This window comes from Nicotiana tabacum, chromosome 3 (assembly GCF_000715075.1).
Source record: "Nicotiana tabacum cultivar K326 chromosome 3, ASM71507v2, whole genome shotgun sequence".
In the NCBI taxonomy this organism is placed as follows: domain Eukaryota; kingdom Viridiplantae; phylum Streptophyta; class Magnoliopsida; order Solanales; family Solanaceae; genus Nicotiana; species Nicotiana tabacum.
Window position 1 is genome coordinate 214,574,364 of NC_134082.1, and position 19,727 is coordinate 214,594,090.

The 19,727-nt window shown below is 38.5% G+C and overlaps 1 protein-coding gene across 2 annotated transcripts; it reads left to right on the forward strand.

Annotated features, from left to right (window-relative positions):
• The first annotated feature begins 171 nt into the window (after positions 1-171).
• On the forward strand, positions 172-19,034 carry LOC107796264 (uncharacterized). 2 transcript variants are annotated; one of them, XM_016619017.2, is made up of 15 exons: positions 172-501; positions 1,973-2,067; positions 2,192-2,305; positions 4,253-4,357; positions 4,471-4,542; positions 5,412-5,524; positions 5,737-5,871; positions 9,557-9,625; positions 9,826-9,913; positions 10,307-10,378; positions 10,474-10,574; positions 11,690-11,807; positions 12,362-12,421; positions 12,564-12,674; positions 18,790-19,034. In XM_016619017.2, exons 1-15 carry the CDS (start codon positions 408-410, stop codon positions 18,898-18,900), a joined length of 1,458 nt encoding a protein of 485 aa, XP_016474503.1. In that variant the 5' UTR covers positions 172-407; the 3' UTR covers positions 18,901-19,034. The 2 variants fall into 2 exon arrangements, with proteins under 2 accessions (XP_016474503.1, XP_075106690.1); XM_075250589.1 differs by lacking the exons at positions 172-501; positions 1,973-2,067 and having other exon boundaries at positions 4,132-4,357.
• Positions 19,035-19,727: the final 693 nt, after the last annotated feature.

A 19,727-nucleotide genomic window follows, 5' to 3' on the forward strand; every position in this document is an offset into this window, starting at 1 on the left:
ATTATCCCATCTATCTCGATTATATTATTAAAATATTATTTCAACTTCACTAATGTATTTTATAACCGCGAGAAGCGCGGGCCACTATACTAGTTTATTTAATAAATAAAAAAGGAAAACAAAATTAGAATTGAGTAAGGAATGTCATGGCCCGTGTCAACTAAAGGCCTACCGCGGCACTGTAGTGTCTTGCAATTTGAGGTGGCTGAAGGGCGCTTCTTCATTACACATCATTTACCTCATTTCGTCGGTTGACGGATTCCTACCGTTACACTTTTTTTATTTCTTTGTTTGGGTCGCCTTAAATGTCACTTACTACACTTTTAACAAAAACACCGATTGGATAGAGCATTGTCCTTGTTTCTGTCTTTGGAATCTTTGTGCCCTGGGAAGACGGAGGAATTAGAATGGAGAAGAAGAAAGAGGTGATCCGTTTGGAGCGCGAGTCTGTTATTCCAGTCCTCAAACCCAGGCTCATCATGGCCCTCGCCGACCTTATAGGTAAAAATTGGATGCTCCCAAACAACCGGTTACTCTTTCTCTACTCACTTGTTCCCTCTCTATTTTGTGTTGTTTGAAACAATTTCTCTCCTCTAATTTAATGGGATAATATCTCTGATATTTTCAGTTTCAGTTACTTCTGTGGAAAAACCAACCAAATTTGACTAGCACAACTCTGCTATAAACCGAGGAGACTTTTAAAGCAAACAGTAGAACTTCCTATACTAGACCATAGAATATGGCAGTGTAAGGAAACAATGCTTCTTTCTCCAAGAGGAGATCTTTGAAGCAAATAATATAACTTTCTACGCTAGACTCTATATGGAACGGCAGTCTACTTTTTTGTCTTTCTTCTGAATGTCAAGCAATTATTGCGTGCCATGGATTTAAACCTAAAATGTTACTAACTTTTACACGATCTCATAGTTTTGGTGACGTCTGAGTTTTAGCTTTTTTTCGTGTAAACAGCAACCCCCTTAATGGTAGTTAAAATTTTTAATTTTGCAAAATTTAATGCTGTTTACTGAGTCACTCTAATTGTATTGTGACAAAGCAGATAATTTGACCTTGATTATTTTCCCAGATTAATTAGATTAACTGTTGTGTGAATTAGATTATTTTCCCAGATTAAATTAGATTATTTTCCAAGGTTTACCATGTGACTTATTTCTTTCATCATTAAATACTCTCTTAGAGTAAGTCACTTCACTCAATATAGAAGTTCACAATCTCTTGAATTTAAGAAATTAGATGCTTAATAGAGATTTCATTTTTGCAACTCCATCTCGATTCATAACTAGTTGGAGTTGGTCATGTGAATTCTCATTATCATTCTGCCCCATTGGCTTGTTTCATTCCACTACTCAATAAATTGTCTCTTAGGACAAATAAGGGTTTCTCTATAACCGGGAATTGTCTAAATCTTACACTTCTCCTTACGCGGTCACTCGGGCATATAAACTCTAACCGAAATAGAAAGGCTTCCATCTTTTCATCAAGTCCTCATGGATTTCAAGAAATTGTAAGCTTATGAAATGACTTCCCTCTATGTAACTTTTTGGATAGATAAGTAACAGTATTACTCACAGTAAAAACAACGCAGTAAATTAGTGCTGGACATTTCAAAAGGAGGGGGGGACCCTGTACACCTTCCATGTGAATTTTACGGAGACATTTGATGGTCATGGATCAAAATCCCCAAAATGTTTCAAAACCCTTCCTTCACTGATAAGCTTTGACGTGTTATATGTTTAGAATTTTAACAGAAACAAGTTTTTCCTTCTGGATATAAATGTCTGCTTTTTGGCAGCTCATTTCCACTCTTTTTTTTTCTTTCTAAAAAATCTACTTTTCTTGAAACTGTAAAATGCTGCATGAATCTCTGTGCTTCTAGTCTCTTTAGTGCTTTTTATGATTGGTTATTTAAGCTTTTTTTTGAGGTTCTAATGATCCGACCTTCCTCCTTGCCCAGAACATAGTTCTGACCGGGCTGAATTTCTGAAGCTTTGCAAGAGGGTTGAGTACACAATTCATGCTTGGTATCTTCTACAATTTGAGGATCTCATGGTAATATAATCTTATGCTACTTTTTATTTGATCAGACATCTTTTTCTCATCAGTTTACTGCAAATGAATATAATATGCTGATGTTGATATTGTGTTTTGATCAATAATACTTGTCTGATTGCAGCAATTATACTCTTTGTTTGATCCTGTGAACGGGGCTAAAAAGTTGGAACAGCAGAAGTTATCTCCAGAAGAGATTGACGTTCTTGAACAGAATTTCTTGACATATTTGTTTCAGGTAAAAAGCTGCAGCTTCGTCTAAAGTTTGTTTTCCTCTGGTACCTGAGCTAGCTACATGGGCTGTTTAGATTCATTTTATAACATGCAAGCCCCAGTTGCCTACTCAGTATACTTATTAAAAAAATATGTATAACATGCAAGCCCAAGTTGCCTACTCAGTATACTTGAGAGCTAGAGACTTGAGTTTCATCCCTTGGCCCAAGTTGCTTACTCAAGTTGACTGATCTAAAAAGTTCAAATAAGAGAAAGTCGGAAAGGTGGAAGGTGGTGAAGGCTAAGCCTTTCATCTCAAGAACACACCACTAGCTCTGACAGTAGGGCAAGTCCGTCACCCATCTCATTCTTTCCGACTCCCCAGCCGCATTTGCCCAAGTGGACTTTGAGCACCCGTGTTGGACCTTTCAGTAACACTATCAGCTGCTATATTCTATGGTATCCGCATATCGTTAGTCAGGATATTGGTGTTCCAGTTTAAATTTAATAAAGAATTCAATCTCATATGTGTCTTCTGTGCGTGCATATTTATAGTCTGCAGTTGCTTATATGAAGATCTCTCTCTATATATATATGTGTATGTGTGTACCCATGGCTCAACAATTTACCCGAGAAAAAGAAGATAGTTAGAATACTTTTGATCTACAACCCTTGTATGAGGGCCCTGACATTTATGTACCTTCAAAAGAAAATCCCCAACGGAGGTGAAAACATGCTATCCTCTCCTCCCCGAGCCTAGGAAATAGTATAACAAAAGATAGAATCCTGCATAAGTTATTAAGTTATAAGATCCACTGTAATGGAAGAAAATTCTATTGGATTAAATTGAGAGGAAAAACTACTCCTTCCATCCCATTTTATGTGATGTTGTTTAGCTGAGCACAAAATTTAAGAAAAAGAAAGCTTTTGGAACTTGTGGTCTAAACAAGTCGTATATATTTTTGTGGCTATAGATGGTCTCATTAAGGGTAAAATGAAAAATTTTAATTTTTTTATTTTTTAAAAAGTATAATTCTTTTTGGGACATACTGAAAAGGAAAGTGCATCACATAAATCGGGACATAGGGAATAATTGTTTTTTTCTCAGGGGAGGGAGACGAGACAACCAGTTGTTGTCAAAGGCTCATTTGAGGTGCGCTTAAGCCCTGAAGCTCAAAAAAGCTCAGGGCATGCGCTTCACGTCACTTAGGCTGCGCTTTTGTGTAGGCAAGGCACTAAGACGTGCGCCTCGTTGCCCATAAGTTCTATCTTGAATAGAGTAGTACAAAACAATAAATATAATTGGTAAAAAGATATAATAATTGTTAAGGAAATCATTATGAATGAAATTCTTAATTTTTTCTTGCATTACATATATTTTTTTATTTTTTCTTCTTTGCGCCTTTTTGAACCAAAGCCTACACTTCAATTGGGCTTTGCATTTAAAGCCCAAATAGACCTGGAGCGCTTTTTATCGGCTTTCGCCTTTGACAACACTACGGCAGTGAGGTGAAAGGTAAGAGGTCGAGGTTTTTGTCTTCAGGGAGTGGGAGTTGCTTCGTCCTTCATTTTCCTGTTTTTTTTCTTCTCTTTTACTTTGTTTTTTCTAACACACGCTTCCCATTTTTAATCATAAGGAGTAGCCTTACAATAAGAAAATTTCGCATATTTATGCTGTTTTGTTGCAAAATCGAAATGGAAGGGGATATTTCTTTATTTTCAAGCATGGGGAATGGCTATATATTATTCATTTATCTCTAAAGTCGTTTTCCATTATTTTGCACTGCATTATCATGCTATTGAGGCCAAGCCTGTAATGGATTTTAAACTTGCACCAAACTGTAAATGCAGTGAATTCTGAATGCTTTTCCACATCTAGCTGGAGGATTAAGGGAAATGAGTATGACATTTGTGTTCTGGCACCCTTATTTCATTCTCCACTTTCTATCATCATTCTCTTATGCTGATGCAGATTATGAACAAAAGCAATTTTAAAATAGCTAGTGATGAAGAGATTGATGTTGCACGTTCAGGACAGTATCTTCTAAATCTTCCAATCACTGTTGATGAATCTAAGGTTCTTAACCAGCTGCTTTCGCATATACTTTGTCCCGACAATTATTGGCTCTCTTGATATAGTTCCATTTTGTCATTTCACTATGCATTCACTCTACCTTTTCCTGGATGCAGCTTGACAAAAAACTTTTAGAGAAGTATTTTGCAGAGCATCCTCGTGAGGACCTTCCAGAGTTTACTGACAAGGTATATCTCTTAGTGTAGCTTCAAGTTAGGCCTTTACTTTTGCTGGAACGTTTGGTATGAAGTTAATGGCTCCCAGATGCTAGGTCGACAAGTGTAGCTTCTGGTTGTATTTATGAAATTTTCACCAAATTGAATATTTCCCAATCTGCTTTTTGTCGGTGCCTTGCATTGTTTGGGGTTCAAGAATGTGACTTGAATCCTTGATATCCACATATGGTGTCCATTTATTTCCCTATCTCATTGTTGCTTTGCAGCAAGTATGATTGGCTGTTTAAAGTGAATCTTGAAGTAACCACTGGCCCTATACAACATTAGCTCTTAGGTGTCAGGATGTCCATTACTCTGCCCAAGATTTTGGCAAGAAGGAATTTGCACTCCAATAAAACACAAGCAAAAGTATGCGATCATTTCTTACGAGGAACTTTAGAGTTATATTGTGCTTACTGGCCCTCTCTTCTTTTTCTTTGATGAAAGATATTTTTTTGCGCCCACGGATTCAAAAAAGTGTGGTATGACTGAGCACTAACTAGAATCTTTATCCTCTCATCTTCTTGCTAGTTTTCAAAAGATTAATCATTGTTTAAGGTCTGCTCCTCAAACCTGTAATAGTGCACACAAGCTTTAACAAAGGTAAAGAGTGACTTGTGCACGTGTTGTCACTTATATCTCTTTGAACCTGCAAATAGTATTATGGATGTATTATATTGTATTTGAGCTGTTCAACTTATATGGTATATCAATGTTTTACCTTAGAAACTTATTAAGTATATCAATGTGTAATATGAACATATATTTCTCGAGGGAAAAGGATGAGAGTCAAGAGTTTGATCATGCCACTGAATCTCTATACACGTACCTTTTCTTTCCAGTACGTAATTTTTCGGCGCGGCATTGGAATTGATAGGACTACTGATTACTTTTTCATGGAAAAAGTGGACATGATTATTGGACGCACTTGGGCATGGATTTTGAGAAAAACAAGGTAAGTGACTTTTAGATACTTTAGTATAGTAAACCTGTTTACAGTTTGCATTGTACTCGAAATGAAGTTCCTATAACTTTCTGAACCCTTCTGGTGAAAATTTGAAGATAGAATTCTAAAGTTCATCTGCACTTTGCCTCTGTTTTGGGCCTCTTTTCAGTGTTTTAGTGAATGCATTGCGTCTTAGCATTCTTAGGTTCTTATGCTGCCAGGATTGATAGACTGTTTTCGAGGAGATCAAGTTCACGGCGCAAAAAGGATCCGAAAAAAGATGATGAGATCAACAGTGAAGCAGAAGATCATGACTTATATGTTGAACGTATCCGCATTCAAAATATGGAACTCAGGTCTATTAAGTGTCTCTTTGCTGTTCTGTATTAGTGTATTTCTATTCTTTGCTTTAGCTGATAAGCTGCTCTAGGAAGTTTAGGAGGCACATTTGTGTCTTGTGAATCTTTTATCTATAACTTTCATAGTAACTTTCAATGTATCATTTTGGAGATGATCCAATTGTCTTGTAGAATTTCACATTAAGGTTTTAATGGCTCTCATCTGGTCATTCACTTATACTCGGATTTGTTGCAAATGGACCTATTTTTCTGTATGCAAATTCTATTTGACTTATGCATAAAGTATTAACAACTGGAATCTGTATGAGATGGACAGTCCATAACGATAAAAAGGTTGTCATTTTTCTTCTGCATGAGTGTTTATGGTCTTTGGTTAAAAGGCAGTTAAGCATTGTGGTGTCTTATAGTTATCTCTGCCGCAGATTGTGTGCATCTGTCTTGCTAGTTGGACCTAGTGTAGCAATGAACTATTCTGGTTTTTGCACCGACCTTTGTCCTTTTAACCAAACATTTCTTCGTAGTGCCAGAAGTAATCAATTTTCCTTGCATCAAGTGAAATAGTGTAGAGTCCAGGATCAGATTGATACTTGGCCAGGGACTGCCTATCAAAATAGTAAGGACCACTTATTACTGACGTAGATAATGGCTCCACCCTTTATGATCTCTTCCAATTGAATGGCAAATTGGATAACCCATTCTATCCGATGTTTACGACTGAGACATGGAATACAAGACCTTATTTATTCAAGGAGAATATAACAACCAAGGGCAAAGCATCTAAGCACAGAGGAGGATGTACGACATATAGTACGGGTTCGACAGAACCCAGTAGCTTTGGCCCAGATCCTGTATATGTATTGAGAAATCCACTAAATATGTACACATAATAAACTGCAAACACGATAGCATAAGTGGGTTGTGGGTTCTGTGGCAAGCATGGGGTCACCAGAACCCATAAATTTCCTGGATCCGTCTTTGTCTAAGCATTCAAATAGAATACTTACAACCGAGGACATTATAAGCCTTTTCAAAACCATGGATAATCAGCCAAAATCTTCTCTAACACTCCGTTCTCGTGTTCTTTGGGATGCAGCGGATGGAACTAAAAAGTATCATCTAGTGAATTGGCAGACAGTCACTTCCCAAAGAAGTGGGGTGGACTTGGAGTAAAAGATCTAGGGTATTCAAAAGAGCTTTGTTGGGAAAATGGCTATGGAGATTCGAAGTAGAAGAGCATGCTCTATGGAGGAAGGTCCTAGTAGAAAAGTACGATTCCACGGGAGGGGGTTGGAGGACCAAGGCAATCACAACACCTTCGGGTGTGGCATGTGGAGGAGCATCATGAAGAATTGGGAATCCTTCAGTGGCAACATCTCTTACAGGGTGGGAGATGGAAGGAGAATCAGCTTTTGGAATCATAGGTGGTGTGGAGAGGATACTCTGAAGACCCCACCTCTTCAGAGTTTCAAACCAGAAGGAATTGATGGTCCAACAGATTCGTAAGGAGCATGTAGGGGGGTAGTATGAGACCTTTTATTTAGAAGGAACACGCAAGATTGGGAGATTGCGGAGCTCCAAGATTTATTTACACTGCTATATGGGCAAGACAGGCCTCAGCCATCTTGTGATTCTTGGGGATGGGGTTTGCGTGGCGATGGTCTGTTCACCGTAAAGTCCTTTTACCAGAGTATGTTGGCGAGAGAGGAGGCCTCTTTTCCATACTCCTCGATCTGGATTCCTAAGGCGCCCACGAAGGTGTGCTTTTTTGCACGGCTAGCGGCGAGGGGAGTGATTTTGACTGCTGAGAATCTGCGAAAGAGGGGAATTACACTTGTTAGTTGGTGCTATATGTGTAAAAGCTCAGGGAAAGAAGTTGATCATCTTTTGTTGCATTGCCCTGTGTCCTCGGCTTTGTGGAGGGCGATCCTGAACCTTTTTGGTGTTCAATGGGTGATGCCAAGCACTGTAAAGGAAATGCTATATAGCTGGGCTGGTTTCCGTAGAAAAAGAAAGCAAAAGGCGTGGAAGTTCGCCCCGTTAGCTCTCATGTGGATAGTTTGGGGGGAGAGAAATAGAAGAGCTTTTGAGGGGATTGAGTCTCCTTTTTCACATCTTAAGAATAGTCTTTTATCTTTGAGCACTTTTTGGTGCACTCATGTAGCCCCTATTTATATAGAAGATTGGGCGTCTTTTATAGAGAATCATGTTCTGAGGTAAATTCTCTACTTTTTGGTATACTTCTTGTATACGGGAGTTCTCTCCCTTTTGATTAATACAATTTACCTTATCAAAAAAAGTTTGGGGGATATACAACCTTACCTCCTTAAGGACAGGCCCAACAGTTTACAACATCTGCGCAACTTCCTGGATCCACCTTTGTCTAAGCATTCAAACAGAATACTTAAAGGATGTGGTTGAATAACCAAGGACATTATAAGCCTTTTCAAAACCATGGATAATCAGCCAAAATCTTCTCTAACACTCCGTTCTCGTGTTCTTTGGGATGCAGCGGATGGAACTAAAAAGTATCATCTAGTGAATTGGCAGACAGTCACTAGCATCTGCGCATATTCCAAAGTTTATAACTAGACTAATGCTAGCTAACTTTATGTGAGAAATTGACATGCCCAATTCTCTACTACTCTGTAGCTTCCAAAAAATTACATCTTAGTTTTGTCTTGCTAAAGTATAGAAAGTTTGAGAGTACAATTCTCACGTACAAGGATTGAAATAAAAGTAACCATTACAAGCTGTACTATAACTAAACTGTACATGATTGCTAGTTGTTGCCTTTCTTTTGGCTTGTCTGCTTCAGAGAGCTAGAATTCGCAGTTTATGAAGTGGTAGAGATAAGAAGTAGAGGAAAAAATGGCTGAGCACAGGCTTACCAAAAATTGGCTCTGATATGATATGAGAGAATTTGAGCATCCAACCCAAAATCTTAAGGCATTTGGTGGAGTAACTCGGGATTATTATAAGCCCCATGGTAGATCCATTTAGAAATCCTTGCAAAAGTAATGTGGGACTTGTTCAAGACCCTAAGACCTAGTCAATATTAGGGCCAATAAAGGAGTAATTCAGCATTCGTCTGGTTGATGGTGCACTTCTGATCTAGTCAATTACTTTCCCCTCTTTTCTCTTTTGCCTTCGAAATATAGAAATCCCTCATATATGCCAGAAATCTTCATTAAATAACCATCTTAGTAATCTCATTACCAGCAAAATACATGAAGAAGACATCTGGAAATAACTTCTCTTATCAATACTCTCCCTCCAGTTTGATCAGTGCATTCCTAGTTGTAGCAACAATTGTTGAGTAAATCCCTGTCAAAGTATGTATTAGATGCATTCATGTATTTCCCTTCCATTTCTGCTATTCATTTACCTTAATTTCAGAGTTGATATGCCCGAGTGAAATTGGAAGAATCTGATTAATCACATCCATGCTTGGCGTGTAGTGGGTTTGGCTCTTAGAGCAAGAAAATTAATGGTCTAATGTATCCGATTACTTGTCTGAACTGGTAGAAGCGGATGACCAGTTGTTGGATTCACCACTGTTAGCCAGTCGAGTGACATTAATAATTATGATTTAATACCACTAGCATTAACAATTTTTGCTGCCTGCTTTGAGTTCCTGATGCTTATTACCAACTTATAATTTTTTTCTATTGTCTGAATCCAGTTTACGTAGTCTGCTGAGCAAGATAACAATTCAAGAACCTACTTTTGACAGGATAATTGTTGTCTACAGGTATGACTTTGCTTTCTTTGTGGAAATATCTTTAAATATGAAATTCTTGGTTGAAGCCCATTTTCTTTCACAAAAAGGCTCATGTTTATCAGATGGCTAAGTTGTTGAATAATAAGTTTTTTGGTCCCTTGTTCCTTTATCGTTCACTTGTTGTACACTGTGTGTTGTTTGAATAATGGATTCAAGTGGTAATTTTGCAGACGAGCTGGTACCTCATCACAATCTGATCGAGGAATTTATGTGAAGCATTTCAGACACATCCCAATGGCTGACCTGGAAATTGTCCTTGTATGATTTTTTTTTTTTCCAATTGTTTTCTTTCAATTGTTTTATGATGCTGTTACTATTTCTATGGATTCTGTTGACGATACTGATATATTGTCTCTTCTTGTTTTCTTTCCGTCTTCCTGAGCCGAGGGTCTATCGGAAACAGCATCTCTGCCCCATCGGGGTAGGGGTAAGGTCTACGTACACACTACCCAGACCCCACTCTGTGGGATTTTACTGGGTCGTTGTTGTTGTTGTTTTCTTTCAGCCTGTATTTTGTGTACCTTTCCTCTGGGAGGCTGAGTTTCTTATAAACTGTTACATCCTGAAATTATTATATGTACCTTTCAACTGGGGGGCTGAGCTTCTTATAAACTGTTACATCTTGATGCTATCTTTCTCTTTCTTTTTTAGCCGGAGAAAAAGAATCCCAGTTTAACTCCAATGGATTGGGTCAAATTCCTTGTGTCTGCAATAGTTGGTCTGGTTAGTTACTTTAAACCACTTAGAATTTGACTACTTGACTGTTATTGTCCTTTCAGATTATTTTTTTTAACTGAGGTACTCTTTCATTCTTTCAGGTAGCTGTTGTGGGTTCGCTTGAATTGCCTAAAGCTGATATCTGGGTCATATTTGCTGTTCTCTCCACGGTGATAGGCTATTGTGCAAAGACATACTTCACGTTGAGTGCCTGTTAATTTCAGTATTATCTGCATCAATTTTTTTAAAAGAAAGCAAAGAATTATCTGTACTAATGCTGGTATATCGTTTTATTCTTAGTTGCTGACTTTTCAGCACTTCAAATCTGTCATTGTATTAATCAAAAAGGGGAAACTCCCTTTTACAAGAGTTATACAGAGGATTAGGGAATTTACAACAGAACATGATTCTCTACAAAAGACGCCCAATCATCCACACAATTTGGGGCTACATGAGTACACCAAAAAGCAATCAAAGATAAAAGACTATTCTTAAGATTTGAAAAAGGTGACTCAATCCCTTCAAAAGCTCTCCTATTTCGCTCCCCCCAAACTATCCACATGAGAGCTAGTGGTGCGAACTTCCACGCCTTTTGTTTTCTTCGTCTACGTAGGCCGGCCCAGCTATGTAGCATTTCCTTTACAGTGCTTGGCATCACCCATTGAACACCAAAAAGGTTCAGGATCGTCCTCCACAAAGCCGAGGACACAGGGCAATGCAATGAAAGATGATCAACTTCTTCCCCTGAGCTTTTACACATATAGCACCAACTAACAAGTGTGATTCCTCGCCTGCGTAGATTTTCCGCAGTCAAGATCACACCCCTCGCTGCTAACCATACAAAAAAACACACCTTTGTGGGCGCGTTAGGGATCCATATTGATGAGTAGGGAAAAGTGACCTCCCCTCTCACAAGCATACTTTGGTAGAAGGACTTTACGGTGAACAAACCATCGGCACGCAACCCCCATCTCCAACAATCACTAGAATAGTGGTGCATACCTTGCCCGTATAGTAGTGCCAACAAGTCTTGGAGTTCCTCGATCTCCCAATCTTGCATGTTCCTTCAAATCTGTCTTCACTTGTCTTTTGTTTATTTAAGGGACATAAGCATCATGGACTTAGTTGTGTAGTCTGCCCACATTTGTAATGTTCATTCTCTTTTTGATCGCAGTTCCCTAAATTGTGCATTTTGTCATGCTGAGGCACATGTTTTATATGATGAATGTCTCAGATGATCGCTAAGAACATAGCAAATCACTAAGAGCATCCTCAAGCTGGTATTTCACCGAAGCTGATTCATTAATTTGCCTGCAGGTTTCAACAAAATATGGCTACATATCAGAACTTGATTACCCAGTCAATGTATGATAAACAGCTAGATAGTGGAAGGGGTACTCTTCTCCATTTGTGCGATGATGTGATTCAGCAAGAAGTATGTAGCTTCTGTCTTCTTTCTCCCTTGAATTGCTTTTTCATTCTATCATGAATTTCAACAACAACAACAACAACAACAACAGCCCAGTATAATCCCACAAGTGGGGTCTGGGGAGGGTAATATGTACGCAGACCTTACCCCTACCCCGAGGGGCAGAGAGGCTGTTTCCAGGAGACCCTCGGCTGTTTCTATCATGAATTTCCTGTAATTTTATTACCCTACCTCCTTCCCCAGGAAAATAAAGGACTATAAAACTGAAAATAAGCTTTTCTTTTTCATTTCTGATGGTGATCGGGATTTATATGATAGACTAACGATACAATTATGAAGTCAAAGAAATAGAAAAGGAAGATATTTATGATGCTGGTGTGCCATTATAGGAAATTTAGAAATGTTTACATATACTCTCAGGGTTCCCACTTTTAATAAATATTATCAGTTGTTTGAGACTGCATTTCGTTACTGAATGTAGCTACTGATTCTGATACAATGTTCTCGAGTAGTTGAACAAGTTACAGCTGGTGCTTATGGTGTCCATGTCAAATTTGCAGGTAAAGGAAGTTATTATTTCATTTTTCATTTTGATGGAACAGGGTAAAGCTACTTTGCAGGTATATGACACATGTATCTCTCACTGCATGTTTGGCATTCATATGAATCTTATCTGGTGCTTTTCTTTGATGCATGCTTCCATGGTGTCCCTCAATTACTGTGTTACTAAGATAATCTTCCATTATTCTGAGGATTGTATAGGATCTTGATCTGCGGTGCGAGGAATTGCTAAAAGAAGAGTTCGGCGTAAGCTGTAATTTTGATGTAGATGATGCTGTTCAGAAACTAGATAAATTAGGCATTGTTGTTCGGGTAAGAATGATCTTCTGTCTTAGCCTTTTACTTTTTTGTTCTTTTCCTTGACCTAGTAAATATCTTTTCTTGCAAACTTGTCTTGCTGCCAGATATTTAGATATAGGCATTAATATGGGGGGAAATATATATATATATATCACACAAGAAGCAGGACTAAACCACTGGAAAGGAGTTTATGGGTCTCTGGATTTAGACGATGCTAAACTCGGCCAAGCCATTTGTTTCTTATTGCTCGTTCATTTCGTTGCTGACTAGATGATCCTTGCCACACACCATCTATATACCTTCTAAAAGAAAGTTAAGCGCTTTTAAATGGTCCATGTTTTAAGCGTCATCCTTTGGAATGGCAAGATTGAGCTAGTTGGTAAGACCCCCATCAAGAAAAGAAAAAAAGGGATCTTTCCAGGAATCTTTAAGTTACTCCAGCTTTTAAACCACTGTTTTACGAGAAGTCTGAAAACTTGAGAGATATTCCTTTTGGTCATTAGAAGCATTAAACCAAGATGTCATTTTCCACAGGTAGGTAGAAGAAGAGAGACTAATTTTTTTTGAGAATGGTAACATATTATTTAATCGTAGCACAAAGGCTGTGCTAAGGCCATATATACATATATCAAAAAGAGCAAAAACCACGGCTATCTTCTATCTCCTACTACAGTGATCCTATGATATCTATCATTGAATCTACATCCTGTACAAAATCTTCCTTACACCAAAAGTGAAACAAAAATAAGCAGGTCATCTTGATCTTCTGTAAGGAGTTGTTGTGTCCTTCAAAACATCTACTGTTTCTTTCCATCCAAATGATCCACCATATACATCCCGGGATGGTCTTCCACCACTTTTTTTGTTTGATCAGGTCTCCAGAGAAATTCCAGCAAGCAAGTAGCTCCCCTGTACTCCTGGGCATGGCCCATGACAGTCCTTTCATACTCAAAAATAGGTGCCATAAAGCTCTAGCAAACTGACAGTGTAAAAATAAATGGCTACTACTTTCAGCCTCATTTCCACACAGATAACACCTTGAACACAATGGCATGTCTCTTCTCATTAGATTGTCTTGTGTTAGACAAGCATCCATGGCTGCTAACCATACAAAGCAGGCTACTTTAGTTGGTATTTTGGCTTGCCATATTGTTTTCCAGCTCCATAACTGAGTTTGCTGGCCTTGATGGTTGAGCAATTTGTATGCTGAGTTCACTGCAAAAGAGCCACTACGATGCCTTGTCCATTTAACCCTATCCTCCTCCACTGTAGTCCCCTTGAACTGATCAAGTACATTCAAAAATTCAGTGAATCTAGGCAATTTCCAGTCATTTAGTTCTCTTCTAAAGTTGAAAGTCCATCCATGTTGGTCCCAACTGTCTTCCACTGTGGCTTCATTATTCAAACTCAAAACTTTCATGTCACTGAAAAGGTCATTCAAAGGTCCATGCCCTCGCCAATTATCATTCCAAAAGGATGTTTTCCTCCCATTCCCTACTACAATAGAAACATTCTCAGCAAAAAGAGGCCAATATGCCCTGATGGACCTCCAGACACTAACCCCATATGTTGTTGTCACTGCTCTAGGTATCCATTGTCCCTCTAGTCCATATTTTTCAGTGATGACCTGTCGCCATAAAGTTTGATCTTCTCTGCGAAACCTCCAAAGCCATTTCATGAGTAGGCTTTTATTATGTAGTCTCAAGTTTCTTATGCCTAAGCCCCCAGATTTCTTGCTTTGTGTCAAAACCTTCCAGTTAACCAAGTGATAACCTCCCTTCTCTTTATTTCCTTGCCAGATGAAATTCCTTCTCATAACATTAATCCTTTTCTCTATTTTTGTAGGAATAGGAAAAAGAGACATCATGTATGTGGGAAGTGCATCTAAGACACTGTTAACCAATGTTACTCTGCCCCCAGGGATATGTACTGGCTTTTCCACTTAGCCAATCTTTTCTCACATCTTTCTAACACCCCACTCCAAATGTCTGACGACTTGTTTTTAGAACCCAATGGCATACCTAAGTAGGTTGTAGGAAGAGTTCCAACTGTGTATCCAAGAACGCCTGTCAGCCTTTGTGTATCAGTTACCTCATTTACTGGAAAAATAAGGCTTTTCCTCCAATTGACATGTAGACCAGAGACTGCCTCAAAAATTGTTAGAATCATCCTGAGATGTCTTAGCTCTTCTTCTTTTGCATCATAAAATACCAAAGTATCACCTGCATATAGTAGATGAGTTACCTCCATTCCACCTACACTACTTGCCACCTTAAAACCAATCATCCACCTATTGTTATTTGCTACCTTTATCATATTATTTAGACCTTCCATTGCTATTAGGAACAAAAAGGGGGAAGAGGGTCACCCTGTCTCAAACCTCTATGTGAAGGGAAGAAACCTTTTGGGGAACCATTGATGAGAACAGAGAACCTGACTGAGCTTATGCAGAAGAGCATCCATTTAATCCACTTTCTTCCAAAACCCATAGATTTCAGCATTTTAAGAAGAAAACCCCAACTCACATGATCATATGCTTTCTCAATATCAAGTTTGCAAAGAATTCCAGGTGTCTTCATGTTTAGCCTTGAATCAACACATTCACTAGACACTAGTGTTGCATCCATTATCTGTCTTCCCTTTATGAAAGCCATCTGATGCCTATCTACTAGCTTGGAGATCACTGTTTTCAATCTCTCGGTCAAAACCTTAGAAATAATTTTGTACACAGACCCAATTAAGCTAATAGGCCTAAAATCTCTTAACTCTCGAGCTCCAGTCTTCTTTGGTATAAGGGCTATATATGATGCATTAAAGCTCTTCTCAAAAAACTCCTGTGCATGAAAATTTCTCAAGGTTTGCATAACATCTTCCTTTACAATATCCCAGCAAGAATGAAAAAATCCTATAGTGTATCCGTCTGGCCCAGGTACTTTGTCTGAAGCACATAATTTTACCCCTGCGCAAACTTCATCCTCTTCAAATGATCTTTGTAACCACTGCTTCTCACTCTCACTTATACAAGGACAATCAGCCAAAACAAACTCTGGTCTTCATTCCTCTGTTTCAGTGTAAAGTTTTTGGTAGAAGGATAGAATTTCCCCTTTTATAGTCGCTGGATTCTCCACCGTCACACCATTAACTTCTAGCTTATCAATTGTGTTATTTCTCATGTGTGCATTTGCCATTCTATGAAAAAATTTTTGTGTTCCTATCCCCTTGCTTGAGCCAAAGAACTCTAGATCTCTGTCTCCAAGCTATCTCCTCATTTTTTGTTGTATCTTCCAGCTCCATGAACATGCTGGCCTTCTGCAAAAGCTCATCTTCAGATAGATTTCTAGTTTCCTGGACAACATCCATTTCTGCCATGGAACTTAGAAGTTGAGTTTTCCTTACTTCAAAGTTGCCATGATTTGTACCATTCCACTCTTTTAGTTTTCCTTTCAGCATCCTCAATTTGCAGGCCAGAATATAATCAGGTCTACCCTGTACCTCAAAAGAAAGCCACCACGTTTTTACCATGTCACTAAAACTTGCCACCCCGAACCACCAATTCTCGAACTTGAAATAAGACTTATGATTCTCCCAATCTCCACATTCTAACAGTAAGGGAGCATGGTCAGAAGAGACTCTAGGTAACAGTGTTTGGGAAATATTCCTGAATTCATCATTCCATTCCGTAGAGAATAGAAACCTGTCTATCCTTGAAAAAGCTTGCTGATTGTCACCTTTTTCCCAAGTAAAACTTCCTCCGATAAGAGGAGGATCCACCACTTCCATGTCATTAATGAAATCAGAGAACTCTATCATGGATCTTGTCATTCTCCTACAATTTCTCCTCTCATTTACAAATCTAGTTGTGTTAAAATCCCCGCATATTACCCAGGGACCATCAAAAAGTCCCCTAGTATCTGCAATTTCCATCCACATAAGTTGTCTTTCCACCCTGTTTGCAAGGTGCATATACCCCTGTGAGGTGCCAGGAGAACTCCTCTGTCATCGAGCTGAATCTACAAGTAATTGTGGATATTCCAGTGGTGATCACCTCTCCTCTCCATGCCCTATTATCCCATAAAATAAGAATTCCCCCACTTCTCCCATTTGATTGCAAGCAACCAAACTCTACCCTTCTATTGGTCCATATTTGCTTGACTAATGGTTCAATATTTCCCTCTAACTTAGTTTCTTGAAAGCAATAAATGTCTGCTTTCCACCTTTGTATCAAACTGTTCACTAACCTTCTCTTTTCCCTTCTATTCAATCCCCAAACATTCCACGAGATAATTTTTATCTTCATGGTTCACTTCTGGAAATTGACCTCCCCTTGCTCTTTTCCCCTCATCTTTGTACGTCACATTGAAAACCAGTTTTTCCACTTCCTTTCCCCCCTTTTGTTTTGGAGTACCACAGTTGGCAGTAGGAGTTTCTGTCATCTCCTCCTTCCTTTTTGGCATCTAGTTTCATAAAAAGAGATAGAGCCTCCCCTTCACAGCCTTTGAACACTGCCTCATATTCCTTGCTCAGTCTCAATATATTCCTATGTACCCATAGAGTTGCTTCCATTTCAGCTTCTTGGAATTGAACTTGAATTGGGTCAACATCTTCTATCTCCCATGCATCTGCACCTCTATTTTCAATTTAACTGTTGTTGATTTAGATTTTCGAGTATCTGAACCTCCCCCTCAATTTCCCCCTCTTGCATGTCATGATCTGTGTGACTTCCATCATCTTCCAATTGAGATAATAACGGTTGAGCAGCCGCTGATTTTTCAATTTGCTCTATCAGATACACCTCCCTATGTTTACACGCTTCTATCTCTAGGAATAGAAGGTCGGGCCGCTCCATTTGTTGGGGTAAATTAGAATCCCTATTCAGTTCTTCACTTATAACATCGGGCCCAAAATTTTGAGATACATAAGTTTTAGGTCTTGCTAGATTGGCCCCACAACTATCCATAATAGAACTTGGGCTTTTTTCATCAGCCAATTTTCTGGAAGAGAGACTAATATTTAGCCTTCTTTTACAATTACCGGGTTGAACCAATTCACTTAGTTTCTAGCACATGAGCATTCTCTACTGATATCTGGGAAGCCCTCTCTTTTCCAACATGAAAGTGATATTGTACAGCATCAACATTGATCGAACTGGAGAATGCCTGCATGACGCATCGAAGAAAATGTGAAAGACCAACTACGTTGAACATGATGTAAAATAACCTTTTACACATATTAAGATTTTTGGAAGAAGAAGTTTTATAGGTCTATTGGGGCTTTAAGCACAAAGCGCAAACAAACATGGCTTTAGCGAAGAAAGGGTTAAAGCCATAAGCAAACTATGTTTTTTGAATGTTATATCATTGGTTATTTTCTTGGCTATCTTTGATAGCATGACTAAAATGGTTAGTTGTTGGTATAATAGTGTCTTTTTTGGTACATTCCGTAAGATTCCCATTTGTACATAATAGATATCTAATTTTGTGTTCCTAATCACCCAAGAAAAGCCATCATTCATAATGTTTTGTTAACAATTAGTAAAATGTGCAATAAAATGTTTTTCAAGGAATAACTCTTCACAACTATCTCAACTCTTAACTTGATATCATTGCTCTTACTGACATTTAGATATTATTTTAAATTTTAATGCAAAAAAAATTCATAAAAGTACTATCCGGTTTGCTAACATTACAATCACCAACCGAACACTAGAACATTTGTCTGAAATGACTTATTTTTAGGAAAATGTCTTCTGTACTAAATGCTACTTCTCATTTTCTTAAGGAATCCATTATAAAAAGCATAGACAAGCAAGGTGACTTAAGTTTAACCAAATTCATTGATAAGATTAGAAGACGCAGGTCTAATCTTTTTATGGAAATATAAATAAGTAATCCTTTTCTCAACGTGGAGAATAATCAAGTTATTGTACTATCAGGGAAGATGCACAGCCAATATTCGTACCTTAGTAAGTAGTATGCTAAGTCCCTTTCTTGTTGGCTATTGAAGCCTATTTCTACCTTATCTGCACCCTTTCTTGTTGGCTATTGAAGTCTATTTCTACCTTGTCTGCTACCTGAATTGATTATTTCTATGTTTTTCTTGCCTCTAATATATTCTGTTCCCAATTAAGGATACGATTGGAAGGTACTATTGTGTTGGTCTCAAGCGTGCAAATGAGATAATTGGGACCACTACGGAAGAGCTTGTCCTCAAAGCAAAGCAGGGTGCCACTTCTCCTTGACGTTATGTGTCAGATGATTAGCTTCTTTCTTATCTTTGTTTCTCTTCTTTTATGCTTGTAAGAAAATTTTGGAAACGACACAAGGGGTGTTGGCATGCATGTTTTATTCATTACAATTCTTGGATGTTGCTACAGTTTCTTGGGTTTTCTATATCATATTCTTTGTCGAGAGAGTGAAGTAATGTGGAAGCTCGTGGTATAGAATTCAAGGTGCAATGTCCTGGCTTCAGGCCTAGAAGTCCTTGTGGTGCTTTTGTAAATGGGAGATGTTGGATTAGGGGGCATCAGTTAGCAAGCCAGGTGACTTGGAAAGTGTTCTCGTGGGCGGTTTTGGGGCATGTCCATTCAAGGTGATCCTAAAACTTGACTGCTACCCAACTTGTAGGACGTCTCCCCAGGTTTACCTAGTGTCTCAGGGGTAGATGTGCGCCCAACCCTCGTGACTCGCGAGGTAGAAAGCTTGGTTACTAACAAAATGAACAAAATTCCAAGCACCCACTGTACTGAGGCGTGGCCTCAGAAGAAATGTGCATCCAGAAGAAAACTTGATTTACTAACAAAATAAATACATAGATGACAAATCAACACTTAATAAATTGAAGGTATCTCAATTAAGCAATGTCAAAAGTTAAGGCACTGCAATATCCAAGATGCAAGCGATAACTTAAGTGTGGCGAAGATTGGAGAGGAATACGACGTGACTCGTGAGTGATTGGTGAAGAAAAGAAGAGCCCAAGCAGAGACCAGAGGATAGACACAAGAACTGTTCATTTATCACGAAAAGTCTTGCCCAGGGAGAATAGCTTGAACTTATGCTAGGAATTGAG